This window comes from Gopherus flavomarginatus, chromosome 13 (assembly GCF_025201925.1).
Source record: "Gopherus flavomarginatus isolate rGopFla2 chromosome 13, rGopFla2.mat.asm, whole genome shotgun sequence".
Lineage (NCBI taxonomy): Eukaryota > Metazoa > Chordata > Testudines > Testudinidae > Gopherus > Gopherus flavomarginatus.
The window spans coordinates 25,880,920-25,902,404 of record NC_066629.1 but is presented as its reverse complement, the minus strand read 5'-3'; the positions used below and the strand labels follow the sequence as shown (position 1 = coordinate 25,902,404).

Below are 21,485 nucleotides of genomic sequence, written 5' to 3'. Positions count from 1 at the left end.
TTATATTGCTTCCTCTTTCCGAGCGAGAATGAAGTACATCCCAGAGAAATCAGAGCTGTCATCAATGATATCATCACCCCTGAAGAGAACCTCAAACTCCTCAATGATGAAGCCAGTTTCACTGAGGACTTCCCTCAGAAATTCCTCTCTCAGGACCAAACACGAGAACCTTTTGGGGCCAACCATGAAGAAACTGCAGCCCAAATCTCCACTCAGCACCAAGTGCCCTCCTGGCTTTAACAGGGAGTTGATGTTCTTCAAAGCATTGCGGTAAGTGTTCAGATCTTTGCAAGCAGCTTCCAAGCACAGTGATGAAATGAGGCAGTCAGCTGGAGGCAGGACAATTGGATCCATGGGGTTGCTTTTGTGGACATCACATTTTAGAACCTGTTTGATGGTTTTCCTTAATTTTGCCTCTTTCTCAGATGCCTTCTCCCTACAGAGACATACACATATACAATACAAGATGAACTCCAAAGGGTTATCTGTAATTTCATTGTCTTTCTATGATATAGGTGTGAATATTAGGAGGAAAACATTGTTTGCTAGAATGATGGCTATTTGTAGGACCTTGTGTTAACTTTATCTTTAGTTCCCTTTCCCTGGGTCAGTTTTAAGATATGCCGGAAAGCCACCACATTTTGCTCAGAACTCATTCCAATTTGCTAACAGGGTCATGAACTCTGGCTACTTTTTCAGTGGCCCCCCTGATTGAATTGTGGTTTTGCAAGAAAATCAGAAAACAGGTGAATTTACTTCAGGAACACTTTACCAGTTGACAGCTGTCTCCGATACTGAGACCCACCGGGGACCCTATGCAGACTCTGTCATGACTGAAAACCACATTCCTCCAGCTTTCTATTTTCTCCCCAAAAATTCTACCTGTATTCACCACTGATTATATTGCTGATCAGCATAAGTGATGATGCTGCATAGACAGACTAAGCAATACACAAAGGGTTTAGGCAATCTGTTTTTCCCAGCCCCTGTACCTGTTTCCCTCTAGCTCACACACGTATTCCACCACTGGAGTCCAGTCAAACGCTCCTGGCTCATTCTTCAGCCATTTCTCCAGTTCCCAGTGGTTCCGGTATGTATAGTCTGAAGCGATGATCTCCTTAAAGGACTCGCAGGCGGAGAGGAGCTGGTGGATATTGGGGCCACTGCCAATATCAATCAGGGTGTCCCCTTTCACCACACCTGGTTCAGAATACAGAATTTCTGGAGCTCATTGCATCTTAACCAGACTAAATGCAACTTTGTCTCCATTAAACTTGGTTGATTTAGTTTTAATACATCTAGAGCTAAATCTTGCCTCCATTGAAGGTAATGGCCAAATGCCTAGTGACTTCAGTGTTACCAAGCTTTGACTGCAAGTCCTCAATGCTTCTTGATATGCAAATTAACATCGTATACTCTCCTGCAAATCTAAACTAACCCAGAGAGCAGTAGAGAAGATGACAATGTTGACACTGCATGGAAGATGTATACGGAATGAGTGCTCTTTTTGTAGGTGTAAGAATACTATTGTACATTAGGCAGAGGTGTCCTCAATAAGAATTATTGACTAGGCTGTTATAGGACTTCACACCATGGACCTGATTCAACACTGACTCTCACCTTGTGTCGTCACATAAACTCTTCCTCTGCAATGTATAAATTAATTGATACAGAGCAAAGACATATTAATATTTCCAATTAGCAAGTGTTAGTCATTTTCTTCTGTCTAGTCTTCTGCATTCAGTTCCATTTCATTCTGGTTTGATACTTAGTATGTGCTTTTTATTGCACTTACATTTCTATTCAGTTTTAGTTTTTCTGTAATGCAAGATGTTCTAATTCTATTACCAGTCCCCTGAGCTGTGCAATACCAAACTCAGAAGTTGCTTTGTACTTAAAGACAATCCCCAGGCTTACACCACGTGCCTCTGGGGTTGCAGTAATTGTTAGAAATAGAAAATGTACAATGTGATGCATTATAGCTGGCATTTGCAATCCAACAGCTTTGTAAACGGTATTAAAATTTGCATCACATCTACTTCGTAATAAGGGATGCAAGCAAGTATATTTAATAATTTAACTGCAGGGCTGATTTTTGAACAGAATTGGAGCTCTTCATAAAAAAACTAATTTCTACTCCCAGGAGAAGGCTATGGGGAAATCTGCTAGATAATAACTAATAATAACCTACTTTTCTGTCTAGTGCTTTACATTTATACAGCTCCAAGCACTTTGGACCGGAACACTAATATCGTTATCCCTGTTTTACAAATGAGGCACAGAGCAGTGATGTGACTTGCCCAGGATCAAAGGGAAGGTCAATGGCAGGCATGAGAACAGAACTGAGGTGTCCTGAGTCTCAGTCCAAGGCCATACTGCATGGATGCTTGCAGAAAGGGGAGGATGGGGAAAGCTTCCTGAGGACCTGTGGTACTTCCAAAGGCTGAACAATAACATTTAGCCTATTTAATGGGCTTTTTAGCTAGAAACACTTGCTGAAGGGTTCTCAGCCCCCCTATGCCGCAAGGTGAGACTTGATGAACTGCCCTAGCATGTTTGTTGCACATCAGATAGGAGTGACCATGGAAACCAAATAACTAATGCATATTACAGAATACTTCACCACAACCCAGGCCAAAAGCAGCCATGATAATAACCTGATTTCTGATGTCAGAGACAGGGATAGACAAGCCAGGGATGAGTCCCAAATCCCACTTCCAGGTCATACCTGAAGTGAAGGTTTTACAGTATTGTTTCAGGATGAAGATAAGAAAGTCATCTCTCCAGGTGTCCCCAAACTTAAAATATTCCAGAAAGGCTTTTGGGTCAAATTCTGCCTGGTAAACGTCGCCTCCGGTGAATTCAGTCATGATGCTCACTCTGAATCTGCACATACAATGTATTGCTTTTCCCTAGGATTCTGTGCACAGTCAGTGGATCCTGATAGCCCAGAATGATCATACCTCCTGCTTTTAACTCTTTCCAGAAGCTTTGTAAACAGTGTTGAAAAATTGCATCACTCTGCCTTTTAACGCTTTCTTGGGCCTGAAACCTGAGAGCAACCGTGGATCGCAGCCCAATGGTATTTACATTTAGATGTACTGCTTTCTGTTCTTTTATACCTTTTTAATCCCATTTGCTTTTCACAACTACTGAGCAGGTTGCAGGGCCCTAAAGGAATCCCAAGCTGCAGCAGGTACAGCGTTCTGTGAATAGCTCATATCACCATGCCAGCCTCACCCCTTCCAGAGCTCCCAAGTTGGGTACGTGCACAGTGGGAGGGTCCTGAGATCAGGTGAGGGTCTGTCACCAACTTCAGTGCTCTAGTATGTGGGTGAAGAGAGAAAGGAGAGTCATGTGAAGATCAACTTCAGCTGCACATAGATGATCATACCTCCTGCTGCAGCATTAATATGAATTAATATGAATCAACCTCTCATTGACATACAGTGTGTCAGAAATATACAGTGTGTCTTCACTAAACCGGTGTAAGCAGTAGGGATTGTGGCAGCATGAGATATCTACTGAATGAACAACCTGTTTGTAGACTAAAAAACCCTGCTGGATCTCAGGTAGAACAGTGTCTGGTAAGAACTTTCATAGGAGTATTGCTGATCTGCACGTTTGGCCCTGATTTACAGTTACCTGGGACCTGTATATATTGCATAGAAGATATATGTGGAAGGAGTTCTCTTTTTGTGGAAATAAGAATACTCTTTGTGACAGGATCAGGCCAGGTGTCTACAGGAGAGTGATAGAAGGCAGATATATTAGCCCCAGATTAAGTAAGTCCCCTTTCCCTGGGTAACATAACAGGGAAGGTTCCAGAACAATCGGGAATTTTCTGGAAACAATTAAGGCAGACAGGCTGATTAAAGCATCTGCGGCCAATCAAGAAATTGCTAGAATCAATTAAAGCAGGCCAATCAGGGCACCTGGGTTTAAAAAGGAGCTCACTTCAGTTTGTGTGTGCGTGTAAGGAGCTGGGAACAAGAGACGCAAGGAGCTGAGAGGGAGAGGGAGAGAGTGTGCTGCTGGAGGACTGAGGAGGACAAGTGTTAACAGACAAAAGGAGGAAGGTCCTGTGGTGAGGATACAGAAGGTGTTGGGAGGAGGTCATGGGGAAGTAGCCCAGGGAGTTGTAGCTGTCATGCAGCTGTTACAGGAGGCACTATAGACAGCTGCAGTCCACAGGGCCCTGGGCTGGAACCCGGAGTAGAGGGAGGGCCCGGGTTCCCCCCAAAACCTCCCAACTCCTGATCCAACGCAGGAAGATCTGTGAGGCTAGCAAAATCCGCCAATAAGCACAGAACCCACCAAGGTAGAGGAGGAACTTTGTCACATCTTATACATCAGATAGAGGTGTCCTCCATAAAGATTATTTACTAGGACCTGATTCATCACTGACCATCTTGTGTCATCATATACACTCTTCCACTGCAATATATAAAATAATTAATACAGAGCAAAGACTTATGTTTCCAGTGGTTTCCTCCTGTCTAGGCTCCTAATTTCAGTCCTGTTTCATTCAGGATTCATACCCTAGCGTGTACTTTTTATTGCACCTATATTTCTATTCATTTTTAATTTTTTTCATATTGTGAGATGTTCTAACCAGTCCCCTAAACCATGCAATCCCAAATTACAAGTTACTGTACTTAAAAACCAGAATTAGGATTATGTTCTGTGTCTATTGGGCTGCAGTAATTGGTAATAATAATAATATAGCTGTCATTTGTATTGCAATGGCTTAATAGACAGTATTAAAGATTGCATCACTCTATCTTTTAACACTTTCATAGCCCAGCAAGCTGAGATCAGCTGGGGAATTCAGCCCTACTGTTTTTAATTATAGCTGTACAGCTTGTTATTGTTTTAAACCTTATTTTTATCCCATTTGCTTTGTTCAAATCCAGGGCTGGTTACAGGTCCCTAAAGAAATCCCAAGCTGCAGCTGATGCAGAATTCTGTGAACAGTTAATAGTGCTGTGCCAACATCAGCCCTTCCAGAGCTGACAAGCACATATACAGGGGAAGGGTTCTGCGATTAGGTTAGAGTCCTGTTAACAGACTGGGGTGCTCTCTTTGAGGAAGTAAGAATACTGGTGTATTCTCATGAGTGTTCTCAACATCAATTAGTTACTAAGGCTTCACATCAGGGACGTGATTCACCGCTGACCTGTACCTTGTGTCATTGTATAAACTCTTTCTCTGCAATATATAAATAATTAATATAGAGCAGAGACGGACGTTCCAATTAGCAGGTGTTATTTTCTCCTCTCTAGTCTTTTGCATTCAGTCCTGTTTCATTCATCATTCATCCCCCAGCATGTACTTTGAATAGACATATAAATGCAATACAGTTTTAGCTTTTCCATAATTGTCAGATGCTCTAATTCCATTCCCCGTCCCTGAGCCCCAGTTACTGTACTTAAGAACTATCTATAGGATTACACAATGACTGTGTCTACAGAAGGATACAAAACCTACAGCGGACTCAGATTTGTGAGACTTGGGCTTTGGGGCTGGAAAATCACTGTGTAAGTGCTCAGACTTGGCTTGGAGATCTGGGACTATGCAAAGGAGGAGGATTCCAAAGCTCAGGGTTCAGCTGAAGCCCAAATGTCTATGCAGTGATTTTTAGCCCTGCAGCCCATACCCCGCAAGCCTGAGTCAGCTGAGGTAGGCCAGCCACAACTGTGACATAGGTCCTTTATCCCTGTGTAGACATGTCCTTTGTGTCCCTGGGGTTGCAGTAATTATTAGTAATAAAAAAAATACAATGTGATGCAACATAAATGGTAGTTGCAATCGAAAGCTTTGTAAACCTGTGTTAATAATTGCATCACTCTGCTTTTTAACGCTTGTATATCCCTGCAAGCAGCTATGGAATGTAGCCCTACCGTATTTCCCCTCAGACGTACAGCCTGTTGGTGTTTAAAACCTTCTTCTAAATCCCATTTCCTTTTCACGACCACAGGGCTGGTTACAGGTCCCTAAAGGAATCCCAAGCTCTATCTGATACAGAGTTGTGTGAATAGTTGTTAGTGCCATGCCAGCCTTTGGACCTGATTTAATTTCCCTGCACCTGCGTAGACACTGCATGGAAGATATATATGGAAGAAGTACTCTTTTTACAGGAGTATGCATACTACAATACCTCAGACAGGTGTCCTCAATAATGATTATTTATTAGGCTGGTACAGAGCTTCACACCACAGACCAGATTCAAACCCTGACCTTCACTTTGTGGCACCATATAAAGTCTTCCTCTGCAATGTATCCATAAATTGAGACAGAGCAGGCATATATTAATGTTTCCAATTAGCAAGTATTAGTTATTTGCTCCTGTCTAGCCTCCTACATTCAGTCCTTTCCATTCAGGATTTATACCTCAGCAGATACTTTTTATTGCACTTATATTTCTATTCAGTTTTTGTTTCCATACTGCACAATGCTGTAATTCCATGATCAGTCCCCTGAGCCATGCAGTCCTCTTTAACATATTACTGTATTTAACAACAATCCTTAGGTTTACACTGTGTGTTTATGGGCTTGCAGCAAATGTTAGTAATAAAAAATAAAAGTGATGCAATATAGCTGGCATTTGTCCTCCAAAACTTCTGTAAACAGTATTAATTGCATCACTCTGCCTTTTAATGCGTTTGTATACCTGCAAGATGAGAGTAGCTGTGGAACTCAGCCCCTACAGTCTTTAACTTTAGATATGCATCTTGCTGTTGTTTAAAACCCTTTTTTTAAAATCCTGTTTGCTTTTCCCAACCGCAGGGCTGGTTACAGGTCCCTGAAGGAATCCCAAGCTGCAGCTAATGCAGAGTTCTGTGAACAGTTAATAGCGCTGTGCCAACCTCAGCCCTTCCAGAGCTGACAAGCACATGCACAGGGGAAGGGTTCTGCAATTATGTTGGAGTCCTGTTACAGACTTAGGTGCTCTAAGTGTGTGGGTGAAGAGAGAAAGTCACATACATATCATGCTGCAGCATTAGTGTGAATCAACCCATTGTTGACATGTCAGAAACTCTCCAAGGTGTCTTCATTAAGTCGTGTTAGCTGAAGGGATTGTGACAGTGTCAGACACTGCATGTAAGATATATACCGAATGAGCATCCTGTTCATCGACTAAAGAACCCTGTTGGATCTCAGCAGAGATGTCTTTGGTAAGGATCTTCACGAGGGTATTGCTGAGCTGCACATTTGGACCCAATTTACAGTTTCCCTGAACCTATGCAGAGACAGCATGGCATGAGTACTCTTTTTGTGGAACTAAGTACTCTCTTGTACATCAGGCAGAGGTGTCCTCAACATATATTAGTTACTAGGGCTTCACAGCATGGACCTGATTCACCACTGACTTCACCTTGTGTCATCTTATAAACTCTTCCTTTGCAATATATAAAGTAATTAACACAGAGTATAGACAAATATTAATGTTTCCAGTTAGCAGCTGTTAGAGATTTTTTTCCTGACTAGTTTCCTGCATTCAGTCCCCTTTCATCCTGCATTCACCCCCTCCTCCCGAACGTACTTTTTATTTCTATTCAATTTTAGTTTTTCTGTAATGCAAGATGCTCTAATTTCATGACCAGTCCTTGGAATCTTGCAATCCCCCATTACAAGTTACAGTTCTTAAGGACAATCCTTAGGGGTTGCAGTAACTGTTAGTAATAAAAAATACAGTGTGATGCAAGATAGCTGGCATTTCTAATCCAATAACTTTGTAAACAGTATTAAAATTGCATCACTCTGCTTTTTAACACATTTACCTCTCTGCAACCTGAGAGCAGCTATGGAACTTGTCCCCATGGTGTTTACCTTCAGGTGTACAACTTGGCCTTGTCTTAAACCGTTTTACTCCCATTTGCTCTACACAACTAAAGGGCTGGTTACAGGTCCCTTAAAAACTCCCAAGCTGTTGCAGCCGATACAGAGTTCAGTGAATAGTTAAGAGCACTAGGCCAGCACAGCTCACAAGTGGGAACCTGTACAGTGGGAAGGGTCTGAGATTAGGTCATGGTCCTGTGTCAACCTTCAGGGCTGTAAGTGTGTGGGTGAAGAGAAAAAGGAGGGTCACATAAAAATCATCATCAGCAGCATGTTGACTATCATACCCCGTGCTGCAGCATTAGTGTGGATCAATCTCTCAGTGCATTGTCAGAAACTCTGCAAGGTATCCTCACTAAACTGGCACTAGCAGTAGGGATTGAGACACTGAATGGAAGATATCTACTGAATGAGCATTCCATTCATTGACAAAAGAATCCCATTGGACCTCAGGCAGAGCTGCTTCTGGTAAGGGTCTTCACAAGGGTATTGGGGAGCTGCACATTTGGACCCGATTTACAGTTGCTCTGTACCTGTGTAGACACAGCAAAGAACTATTATATGGCACGAGTACTCAGTAGGCATACTGTTGTACCTCAGGAGAGGTGTGCTCAGGTTATTTATAGGGCTTTACACCACGGACCAAATTCACCATTGACCTTCACCTTATGTCCTCGTGTAAACTATTCCTCTGCAATGTGTAAAGCAATTGATCCAGCGGAAAGACAAATATTAATGTTTCAGTGTTAGTGATTTTCGCCTATCTAGTCTCCTGCATTCAGCCCTTTCATTCAGGATTAATACCCCAGCAGGTACTTTTTATTGCACTTATATTGCTATTCATTTTTAATGTCTCCATAATGCAAGACGCTCTAATTCCATTACTAGTCCCCAGAGCCTGCAATCTCCTCTTACAAATTATTGTCCTTAATGACAATCCCCAGGATTACACAGTGTGTCTATGGGGTTGAAGTAATTGTTAGTAATAAAAAATACAAGCTGATGCAATAGAGCTGGCATTTGCAATCCAACAGGATTGTAAACAGTGTTAAAAATTGCATCATTCAGCTTTTTAACGCTTTCGTGTGCCTGCAAGTTGAGAGCAATGGTGGAACTCAGCCCTACGGCCTTTACCCTTAGGCATACATCTTGCTATTGTTTTAAACCTTTATTTTAATCCTGTTTGCTTTTCACAACTACCAGGCAGGTAGCAGGTCTCCAGAGGAATCCCAGGTTGCAACTGGTACAAAATTAGAGAATGTAGAAATTCAGTGCTTTGTACGGACCCTCAGTGTGTGTGGCAAGGACATGCACACAGAGCACAAAGACAGGCTTTAGAGATTTTTATTAAAATAAAGGAAAGAGTTATCAGAGCCACAAAGAAATAGCACATTTCTATAGATCCTGGGGGTACCATCCCTTTACAAAAGCTATTTAAACTAACATACTCACACCCTTCCTTGGGGACCCGGTAGTGGGAGACAAAGGCCCAGGCTCATCTCTGGCATGCCCAATGAGATGTATAGCCTAAGTTCCTCAATCCCGAGATGTTGGTAATCAAGTGTTGAGTGGCTGAGCTATATTGCAAAAGCTGAGCTGATAGCTTGGAGCTCGAAGAGGGATGCCTCGACATGGTGACACTATGGAAGATATATACGGAATGAGTGCTCGTTTAGTAGATGTAAGAATACTATTGTACATCAGGCAGAGGTGTCCTCAGTAACAATTATTGAATAGGCTGTTACAGGACTTCACACCATGGACCTGATTCAACACTGACCCTCACCTTGTGTCATCACAAACTCTTCCTCTGCAACATATAAATTAATTGATACAGAGCAAAGATGAATATTTGTTTCCAATTAGCAGGAGTTAGTGATTTTCTGCCATTAGACTCCTACATTCTGTCCCTTTCCACTGTGGACTGATACCGTAATATATGCTTTTTATTGCACATACATTTCTGTTCAGCTTTAGTGTTTCCATAATGCAAGATGCTCTAATTCCATTACCAGTCCCCCAAGCCATGCAATTCCCCCTTACAAGTTACAGTATTTAAGGACAATCCCTAGGATTATACCATGTGTCTATGGGGTTGCACTAATTGTTAGTAATAGAAAAAAATGTAGTATGATGCAGTATAGCTGACTCTTGCAATCCAAAAGCTTTGTGAACAAAACTGAAATTTGCATCACATCTACTTTGTAATAAGGGATGCAAGCAAGTATATTCAATCATTTAACTGCAGGGGTGATTTTGAACACAATTTAAAGTTATTGATAAAAGATCTCATTTCTGCTCACAGGAGAAGGCTAAAGGGAAATTTGCTATATAATAATCAATAATTAATTTTTCTGTCTAATGCTTTACATTTATACATCTCCAAGCGCTTTGGATCGGAACACTAATGTCATTATCCCTGTTTTACAAATGAGGCACAGGGTGGTGATGGGACTTGCCCACGGTCAAAGGGAAGGTCAGTGGCAGGCATGAGAACAGAACTCAGGTGTCGTGAGTCTCAGTCCAAGGCCGTACTGCATGGATGCTTGCAGAAAGGGGAGGATGGGGAAAGCTTTCTGAGGATCTGTGGTACTTCCAAAGGCTGAACAATAACATTTAGCCTATTTAATGGGCTTTTTAGCTAGAAACACTCGTTGAAGAGTCCTTAGCCCCCCATGCCGCAAGGTGAGACTTGATGAACTGCCTTAGCATGTTTGTTGCACGTCAGAAAGGAGCGACCATGGAAACCAAATAACTAATGCATATTACAGGATACTTCACCACAACCCAGGCCAAAAGGTACCACTACAATAACCCGGTTTCTCATAGAATCATAGAGTTAGAAGGGATCACAAGGGTCATCTAGTCCAACCCCCTGTCAAGATTACTTCTGGAGAAATTCTGCCCCACTGCGCAGGCGCAGAATTCATATTGTCCACATATTTCTTTGCTCACTCACAGAAAAATGAGGAAGCAAAGAAATCCGGCAGCCAGGGCATGTCTGTCTGAGTCCCTGGAGCAGCTGGCAGAGACTTAAATCACTGTGGGATGGGAGGGCTGGGGTGTGGGTGCTTGGATGCGTGGGAAGATCTTAATTCCCGCCAGGCGAGTGGGCTCGCATGGGAACAAGGGAGAGAGACTCTGCTCACTGGTATGGAGGGGTAGGGCTTTGGTTTGTTTGCAGATAGGCGTGAGGCAGGCTCTGTCCCTTGAGGCAGAGCAGAAATGCAGCAGCCTGCCTGTGCAGTTGTTAAGGTTACTATTATTAGTCCATTCTCCCAGGAGCATAAAGCAGGTGTAAAAGTTTTAAGGTTCCTTTACATTGCCAGAGTGGTGTAGAGCAGTGGTTCTCAAACTAGGGCCGCCGCTTGTTCAGGGAAGCCCCTGGCGGGCTGGGCCAAATTGTTTACCTGCTGCATCTGCAGGTTTGGACGATCACGACTCCCAATGGCTGCGAATCGTCGCTCCAGGCCAATGGGGGCTGCAGGAAGCAACTCAGGCTGAGGGACACACTGGCTGCCCTTTTATAAATGACGGTCCGCTAGGAAGATCTATATGCTCTCTCCCTTTTTCCTGTGTCACCATGGGGTTAGATTACAGCTCAGGAGATATTTTATTTATCCATCTGAAAAAAAAGAATTTGGGGGCAAATAAATGTTTGTCAGTCAGTCCAAAAAATGTCCGGAGAGTCAGAACCAAGCACTTCCCAAAGTAGCCAGCCAGGATTATAACTGGAATGGACGGTATTGTTTACTAAGCATTTGTAATTTAACTTTCATGTGCTTATGAAATTCTGAATAGTTATTGTGACTTTTTTTTTCTGTATTGTAGCTTAAATAAATTACCAAAGTAATTGAACCTGGTGTGATTATATTGCATTATTTTGAAATAAAATAGCATTTTCCATTTTTTTTGGCACAGAATTTCCCCAGGAATACAAAGTGCAGACTTTGTTGTGTCTAAACCATCGAAGGAAGATGACTATCCAGCCTCCTTTTGGGAACCTCCAGGGAAGGAGCGTTCACAATCTCCTGAGGCAGCTATTCCATTGCCCTACTGTTAGAAGTTTTCCTGAGATTTCATCTAAATCTGCCGTGCTGTAGTTTGAACCCATTGCCTCTTGTCCTGTTCTCTGTGGCATGTCACAGAAACTGATAGACAAGCCAGGGATAAATCCCTAATCCCACCAAGAGGCCATACCTGAAGTGAAGGTTTTACAATGATGTTTCAAGACAAAGTTAGAGAGGCCTTTGGATTAAACTCCGCTGGGTAATCACCTCCTCCGGTGGACTCAGCCATGATGCTCGCTCTGAGAGTGCACAAACAATGTGCTGGTTTTCCCTGGGTCCCCTGCCCACAGTGAGCTGCCCCTGGTGATGCACTATCTGAACTCTGCCTTTTAACACTTTCATGTCCCTACAAGAAGAGTGCAGCTGTGGAACTCAGCCCCTATGGTCTTTAACTTCTGAAGTACAACTTGCTGTTGTTTAAAACCTTTTTTTAAAAATCCTGTTTGCTTTTCACAGCTCCAGGGCAGATTACAGGTCCCTAAAGGAATCCCAAGCTGGAAGTTGATATAAAGGTCTATGAATAGTTAATAGCATTATGCCAGCCTCTGCCCTTCCATAGGGAACAAGTGGGAGGGTTTGGGGATTTGACCAGGGTCCTGTCACAGCCTTCAGTGCGCTAGTGGGTGAAGAGAGAAAGGAAAATCATGTAAAGATCGACTTTAGCAGCACATAGACTCTCAAACTCCACGCTGCAGCATTAATATGAACCAACCCCTCATTGATATATGTCAGGGACTCTGCAAGGTCTCTTCACTAAACTGGTGTAAGCAGTAGGGATTGCAACAGTGTGAGGCTGCATGGAAGATATCTAGCAAATGAGCATCCTGTTCATGGACACAAGAATCCCATTGGATCTTGGGCCTGGGCTGTCTTTGCTAAGGATCTTCACCAGGGTATTACTGAGCTGCAGACCTGGACCCAATTTACTATTTACAGTTGCCTTGTACTTGTGTCTTTATCTCCTACATGGCTTTGAAAACATCAGGCTAAATATATATAGTCCAAAAAGATCCTGCTCAGCCTCCTGGGGTTTCATTAGATGAGATTTTACATGGCTTTCTCATGTCCATATTGCATGGGTCTCTGAATTTTTATATTGCACTTTTACCTTCTTTCCAAAAAGCACACAAAATGCAGTCTCTGCCTGGAGTTGGGACTTTTTTCCTTTTCTTGTTCTATTTTACTTTACTTTCTTCCTCAGAAATGTCTGGCTTTGTCATTGTTTATGATTGACTGATGATATTATAGCAGTGCCTAAGAGCCAATGGAGAATGGGATCCCATTGTGTTAGGTGCTGTATAGAAACAGCATAATACACAGTCCCTGCCTCAAAGATTTTACAATCTAATATCATTGATACAGCAACTAATACAGAACAATGACAATTCTTCTGCATGAAGTCCATTCGTATTCGTGACCAACTCCTCAGTACCCCGGAACATACTTTTTTATTGTACTTACAGCTTTATTCAGTGTATATATGCAAAATACACTAATCCCATTATCAGTCCTCTGAGCCACCCAAACCCATTTACAAATGACTGTGAATAAGGACAATACCTAGGATTACAACATGTTTGAGCACAGAGCGATTGGTGGTAATAGACCAATACAATGTAATTTGGTATTACTGGCATTTGTTATGTAACCGCTTTGTAAACAGTATTAAAAAGTTCTTTACATTTCCTTATTAAAAATAGATACCAGTAAATACAGTCAAATAACTGAATGGGGTGGAGGATACTAATGAATCTGGGTCTTTTAATGATAGACTCATGTATTCATTCCTTCAGGAGAGCTTGGGGGGAATTTGCCTAATAATAATGGTGATAAGAACAAACACAAACCACTTCACAAAGGGTTACAATTAAGGTTTACCAAATGTTTCTTAATGAAAAAAAAATATTGTCAGAAATGCTGTTTGGTTGCAGTAAATAGATTTAGTGAAAACAGTTCGTTTTCTTTGAAATTTCCCTTTTTTTAAGAAATAAGAAATGGTGTATTTTTACCCCCCAAAAAATGACAATCAAAAAGATAAATTGTTACTTTGCAACTTTTGGTTGCAGAGTTTGTTTTGTCAGATGTTGCCCTGTGGTGATTTTTGACTGGATGTTTGTAGCCATACATTTTTGGGGATTGTGCAATTGGGTGAGTTGATCCACATGTCGCAGAGGTCCCTTGACAGGCTAAGGGTCAAGCTAAAATGCTGCATGATCAGACTGTTGTTGCCAGACTTCTCTTAGACTTTAGCCAGAAGAACTGAATCTTTCTCGAAACATAAATCAGTAACTGATAACCTCCTGAACTACTTTAGTTCAGCCAAAGCTGTTGGGCTCTGTAATGTTTCACTTATGTAGGAGAGTGTAGGAATAATTCTTCCACTGTAGGAGTGACTGGGTGAAATTCTATGGTCTGTGTGATGCTGGTGGTCAAACTAGATGTTCATAGTCATCCGTTCTGGCCATAAAATCTGTGACTCATGAAACTTGATTGATGCTCAGTGGGACTCAGGCTTCTAGATCACATAGGCACTTTTGAAAATTTTACCCATCTAAACTAAATGTGTTTATGTTATGGGGTGATCACCCCACGCTGGCCCAGAAAGGGTCAATGCAGAGTGAGGATGGGGCTAATTAATTCAACAGGCCACAGTGGAGAGCAATCAGGTGCCTAAGCAATCCCCTGATTGAATGAGGGAGCCCAACTGAGGAGGAATGAGCTGGGCTATTACTCTGAAGATAGGAAATTGGCAGGAAAAAGGAACAGCTGGGAAAGGTGATAGTTACTCCGTGGGAGAAGGAAGGTGTGTTTGGGCTGGTAGACCCAAACAGGAGAAGCCAGGAAGATAGGACAGGGCTCAGGGAAAGGCAGTAAAGTCCAGAAGGGAACAGACTTTGACTGCTGGCCTGGAGTAGTGGGCAGGCAGGCAAGCAGGCCTGGGTTCCCCTGCCAGTCACTAAGGGAGTGGCACTATGGGGAAGTGAATAGGAAGAATGCTGGAGCCTGTTTTGTGGGAAGAGACTTTACAGTGCTGGAAGGGGAAACCATTTGAGGGCCAAGTCATGAAGAGGCAGCATCAGCTTGTGGTGCAAGAAAGGGGCTGCAGACCCAGAGAGAGGGGGAGAGACAGTGTGCAATCATGGGAATGGACATTGACCTTGCAAGCTATTCCCCAGAATGACCAGGAGGAGGTGCTGTCCTAATGGTGAGTGGAGCACCCTGTCACAGGGCACCAGTACAGGTGGTGGTGATGATGACACAGTATGAAAAGAGAGGAGTATTCCTCTTGTTCATGGAGGAACCCTATTGCTGCTTAGTTACTGCTGCCATATTGAATATGGCTTTCTTACCAAAATATCGTAGAGCTATTGATTATGAGCCAATAAATAGGCATAAACAAAAGAAGTGCAGAGTATGAGCACGTCTGAAGTATTGTAGAGGAACAACTCCAGGGAGCGGGAAACAAACTCTTCTGAAAATTAAGTAGCTGAATTTAGATGCAGGAACTGTCTGGCTTCTTAGTATACTTCTGCTAAGGTCACCTAGAATAAGCTGTAAATCAGGTCATTTAGGATATTGCACACAGCTGCTCAAAATTTTCCCCATATCCTATAAGGTAAGGTTGAGCTTTTCAGAGCAGTCTAACTCCACTGTAAAAAGCAACAAAGAGTCCTGTGGCACCTTATAGGCTAACAGACATTTTGGAGCATGAGCTTTCGTGGGTGAATACCCACTTCGTCAGACGCATGCGTACGAAAGCTCATGCTCCAATACGTTTGTTAGTGTATAAGGTGCCACAGGACTCTTAGTGGCTTTTTACAGATCCAGACTAACACAGGCTACCCCTCTGATACTTAACTCCATTGTGAAAATCAAAACCTAAATTTCTCTCCTATATCCAGCCCCTCTATACCGTATACAGAATAAGCCTGCCCTGGCCCTCAGGAGTTGGGCTAGATGAGATTTAGACTATCTCTTCCACCTCCCTGTGCCAGGGTTGTATGAGTATTTATCAGACGCCTTTCCCTTCCCTCCAGCAGAAGCACAGAAAATACAGTCTCTTCCTGAAGTGGTGACTTATCGTGTTACTTGTGATATTTCACTTGCACTCATTCTCTTTCTCTGGGTAACTGATACAGAGCAAAGACAAACATTACAGTTTTCTGTTAGAAGGTGTTAAATGATTTTTTTTCCTGTCGGTTTCTCTGCATTCTGTCTATGATTGATGTCCCAGCTCATGCTTTTTATTGCATGTCTATTTCTGTTTAGTTTTAGTTTTGCCATAATGCAAAATACTTTAATCTCATTACCAGACTCCTGTGCCATGCAGCTCCCCCCTAGCCCCAGCCAAGTTACTGTAATTAAAGACAATCCCTAGGATTACAATTATATGCCTTTGATTTCTCAATAACTGATAGTAATAAAACAAAACAATGTGATTTTTTTGTAGAGCTGGTATTTACAATCCATCAGCTTTCTAAACAGTATTAAAAAGTGCATTCTTATTGACTTATTAAACAGATCCAAGCAAGTCCATTCAACAATTTAATGGCAAGAGGGAATTTGAATGAAGTTGAGTCAATTAATAAAGTACTCTCGTGCTTTTTCCTGCAAGAAGGCTGAAAGGGAATTTGCCATGTAATTAGAGCAAGTTGGGAAACGATCATTCCCATGAGAAAATTTCAACTAAAATTTTCATTAAAATTTTCTTTGAAATTTTTCAGGTTTTCGCTGGGGATTTTTTTTAGCAACTGAACTTTTTCAGTTTGAAACTAAAAAAAAAAAATGCAGTTTTCATTTTTCCCATGAAAACCTAAAACTTTTCAACAAAATATGACAGCTTTCTCAAACAATTCCATTTTTTTTGATGGAAAAGCCATTTTTTCACTAAGAAAAGACTGTACTGGAAAATTGTTTGATCATCTCTGCAAATCGTAATAAAAAAACTTTTCTCTTGTGCTCCTCTCCATAGAATTTAAGGTGCTTTACAAAGAGAGGTCCATGCACTATCCCTGATTTAGTGGCTGGGCTGGGCTGATGCATACAGAAGGGAAGAGACTTGGGCAAGGTCACATAGCAAGTCAGTAGCAGAGGCAAGAGCTGATCCTGGGCTTGCTGGTGGTACAGTATTCCATTTCAAGTGGATACTATGCAGAAAGGGGAGGGAGGGTCAGATCTCACCAGCTAATAGCACTTATAAAGGGCTTCTCTTCTTCAAAGCAGTGTAACAAATACTAGCTAATGAATCCTCAAAGCAGCCCTGTGCAGTGAAATAAGTCTGATGCACTGCCACAATGAGCCAGACTTTTTACTACAAAGTGCTCTCCTAAAGAGATGTCTGTATATGTGTAGCTAGTTCACTGATAATGTGCTATTACTTGACGCTCAAGAATATGTAGCTTTGTACATAGGTTATCTAAGACCTAAAAAAGTTGTTGTAGTTATGCACTTCAAATTGCTTCCACTGTGCAGCTCTTTCCATCAGTACTTTTTGTTCTATAGGTTGTTTTTTGTTACAGACCAGTTGTGAGTGGACACCAGATAACCAAAGCACATGATAGGGGTAGTTTTCCCCAACAAAGAGCCACACAGAACCTGGGTTTGTGTCTCAGACAAGGATAGACAAGCCAATGACATAGCCCAGATAAATTAAGCGCTGGTGTCCAGTCCCCATGAATGGATCTGCAGGGTTTTCACTGCCCTGATCACAACACCCAACATGAGCATAGTGAGGTGGCTTGTCCCAAGATCACACAAGGAGGCAAGGGAAGAACTGAGATTAGACACCCAGAATCCTAACACCTAGCCTAATGCTTGGCCTTATAACCCCTTTGTCCTGCTTCATAAGGAAATCTTGATCTGCTGTGAAGGCTCATTACGCTGGGATCAGGCCTTCCTAGTGCTGACCACTGCAGGCATTGGCTCTGCATGTGACTTTCTTGCCACCTGTAGGCACATAGACAGGTGATTACACTGAATTAGATGAGGATGGGGAAGTAGGTTAGCTGCTTGTTGATGCATCCTATCCAGCTTTCATCCTGCTTTCTCTTTTCTCACCACTAAGGGGAAGTACAGGATCATGTTAAGGAGAATCATAGCAACTGATGAACTGGTCTCAAACATCTCATCCTATGAGCAATTACAGCAGGCACCAAAATGATCCAACTACTCTAGGTTCATTACAAACTCGAAATATATGTCATTGGCCTTTATTTTTTAAAGAGCTGTCATTGGCAATGATGGTTAGATGAGCTGCTATGTCATAGCCATACTGATGGCTCTGTTCAATATCTTCATCAACGATTTAGATGTTGGCATAGAAAGTACGCTTATTAAGTTTGCGGACGATACCAAACTGGGAGGGATTGCAACTGCTTTGGAGGACAGGGTCAAAATTCAAAATGATCTGGACAAATTGGAGAAATGGTCTGAGGTAAACAGGATGAAGTTCAATAAAGATAAATGCAAAGTGCTCCACTTAGGAAGGAACAATCAGTTTCACACATATGGAATTGGAAGAGACTGTCTAGGAAGGAGTATGGCAGAAAGAGATCTAGGGGTCGTAGTGGACCACAAGCTTAATATGAGTCAACAGTGTGATACTGTTGCAAAAAAAGCAAACGTGATTCTGGGATGCATTAACAGGTGTGTTGTAAACAAGACACGAGAAGTCATTCTTCCGCTTTACTCTGCGCTGGTTAGGCCTCAGCTGGAGTATTGTGTCCAGTTCTGGGCACCGCATTTCAAGAAAGATGTGGAGAAATTAGAGAGGGTCCAGAGAAGAACAACAAGAATGATTAAAGGTCTTGAGAACATGACCTATGAAGGAAGGCTGAAGGAATTGGGTTTGTTTAGTTTGGAAAAGAGAAGACTGAGTGGGGACATGATAGCAGTTTTCAGGTATCTAAAAGGGTGTCATCAGGAGGAGGGAGAAAACTTGTTCACCTTAGCCTCCAATGATAGAACAAGAAGCAATGGGCTTAAACTGCAGCAAGGGAGATTTAGGTTGGACATTAGGAAAAAGTTCCTAACTGTCAGGGTAGTTAAACACTGGAATAGATTGCCTAGGGAAGTTGTGGAATCTCCATCTCTGGAGATATTTAAGAGTAGGTTAGATAAATGTCTATTAGGGATGGTCTAAACAGTATTTGGTCCTGCCATGAGGGCAGGGAACTGGACTCGATGACCTCTCGAGGTCCCTTCCAGTCCTAGAGTCTATGAGTCTATGATCATTCCTATGTTAGATCCTAAGGTGGCTTTGCTTAATAAACCCCACTTTACAGACAGCATGTGGGGTGAGTCCTGCTGGTAAGAACCAGCTACCAAAAAAGGGACGCTAAAAAATAAAAGTTGCAAACCTGAAAGGTGAAACTTTGAATTAGGTTGCTGTCTCTGTAGTGCGAAGAGCACGGCAGCTCTGAGCTGCTATTCAAACGGACTCAGATGATTACAGTGACACTCATACCAAACATTATTTGTCAGTGGAACTCAGCACTTCATAAACATTCATTAAATAAGCCCCGCGACACCCAGGGGGGCTGGAGGCTGATACTGCCAGCATCTTTATCTTGTTGATGGAGAAATGAAGGCACAAAGAAGGGAAGTGACTTCCTCAAGTCTCTTAGCAGGTCAGTGGCAGGGCTGGGAATAGCCCCGCGGCCCAAAAAAGCACAAATAAAAACCGTGTGAGCTTTTCCCACACTGATCCACTGGTGAAAAGGGGAATAGGATCTCCTACACATAGTCTATTTCCATATTGGCAGTAAGTAGTATCCAAAGCAGGCACTGAAGGCCTCCTCTGCACTAGGAAAACTGCTACTCACTATTCGGCACTGGAAGAGCCAGGATAATGCTCCCAACAGTGTGCAACAGAACCTGGCCACAATACATGGATATTTTTATTCCTTGTTGTCTAGCTCTGCTCTGAGTTACAGAAGTCCCTGAAATAGATGCACCCTGAGAAAAAGGAACAAAATGAAGGTGAGATGAGGTGGCCATCTCAATGCAATTCCCAGAAGGACTGCTATCTTGCCATGAGACTCACCAGCACGGGTCTCTCAGAAGAGAGACCATAGATTAAGTCGTAGACTTGAACCTCCTCTCTTACCCTTAGGCCTTGTCTACACTGGAATTTCAGCCACTAGCACAGCTGCACTGACACAAACCATTATTGTAAACAAGATTTGCACTGTTGCAACTTAATCTGGTTTGAAACCAAATTGTGTCCACACTGGGGGCTTTGCACCAATGCCTGAAACCCCAGCACGGACAAGGCCAGAGAGGGTATTCCCTGATGGGGGAGGCATGCCCTGATACTGTGGGGTATCTCTGAGGGACTCCAAGCACTTCCCTCCCAGCAAGGGACCTTGCATCTGCCCCACAGTGGAAAGGTTCATGCATCTTCAGCTTTCCCTGCAAGTGGATGTAACACAGAGTTCCGTCCCCTCACCCCTCCATACCTTGCACAAATCCAGGGGGAGGTGACAGCACGTGCCTGGCTGCATGTGCATTTCTGGGCCGCTCAGGAGCTGCCACGATGGTCTCACTAGATGGAGCTAGAGCACTGGTCATGGTGGGGCTGGTGAGATGTCACTGTACCGAGAGCCAGAATTCATTCCAGCTGGCTAATGGCAACTGCCTTTCTCTGTGAATTAGGTGCAGCTTTCTGGCAGAGGACGGTGGGGAATCATCCACTTACACCATTTTTGGGGTGCTCCAGCTTATCCTCTGCATAAAGCAGGGAGGCACTTTGCATGGCCACGTGCCCCTCCGGCTGTGAGCACTGCTCTTTGCACCTACTCTGGCCTTCAGCAAGGAGACAAGTAGGCACCACCTTCAGCAGACGTGGGGAGCCTGCTCTCCATGGCTGTGCCTGCTCTGGAAGGGGATGCCCTAAGGCCCCACAGTGAGGCCTTCATCATGTTCGGGACAGAATGAGCACTGATGATGATGTGCCGCACCCTACAGCTCCCCCAAAGTGGGAACTTTCAAACTCCTGTTGGATTCATGGACATATCCACTGAAACGCTGCAGAGCAGGTCAAGATGCAACCACTGTCCACACCTCCAGTGCTGCCTGGGATCCGTTCTCATTGAAGTAGAAATGCCAGCAGCAGAGTTAAAATATTAAAACTGAAAATTATATTGTGGTTTTGGCTTCAGTCGGTCTCTGCCCACTGGACAGGGTGATCACTAACTTAGCCTTGCTAGCGCCTGTGCACTGGGTGTTCCCCAATGAACCCCTTATTCTACCCCCTCCTGGTTCCAATTACATTCTCTTTGAAATTGACTTGGAGCTAGCAAGTTCACTCCCCCCATCTCCTGATCCCCAGGGACAAGAACAGGCTGAGGCTCTGCAGGACTGCTCCCGACAGGGGGGACTAGCTTCAAAGGCAGCTCCAGGGGGAAGGGGTAACTCCATCAGAGTGGGGCATTAGGCAAACTCCATTTCAAACATACTGAATAGGTTCACAACTCCCCCTTCAGCATTTGTGCAGTGCTCTAGGCCCGGCTTCACGGAGCGCTCCTCCAAAGCATCGCTCAGAGTATGGACCCCCTATCACTGAGAATGGGG

The 21,485-nt window shown here is 43.1% G+C and overlaps 1 protein-coding gene across 1 annotated transcript; it reads right to left on the bottom strand.

Moving 5' to 3' along the window:
• Positions 1-2,894, bottom strand: LOC127033583 (nicotinamide N-methyltransferase-like). Its single transcript, XM_050921506.1, has 3 exons — positions 2,729-2,894; positions 993-1,200; positions 1-436 (listed from the first exon to the last, which is right to left on the bottom strand). Exons 1-3 carry the CDS (start codon positions 2,892-2,894, stop codon positions 1-3), a joined length of 810 nt encoding a protein of 269 aa, XP_050777463.1.
• Between the last annotated feature and the right edge of the window lie 18,591 nt (positions 2,895-21,485).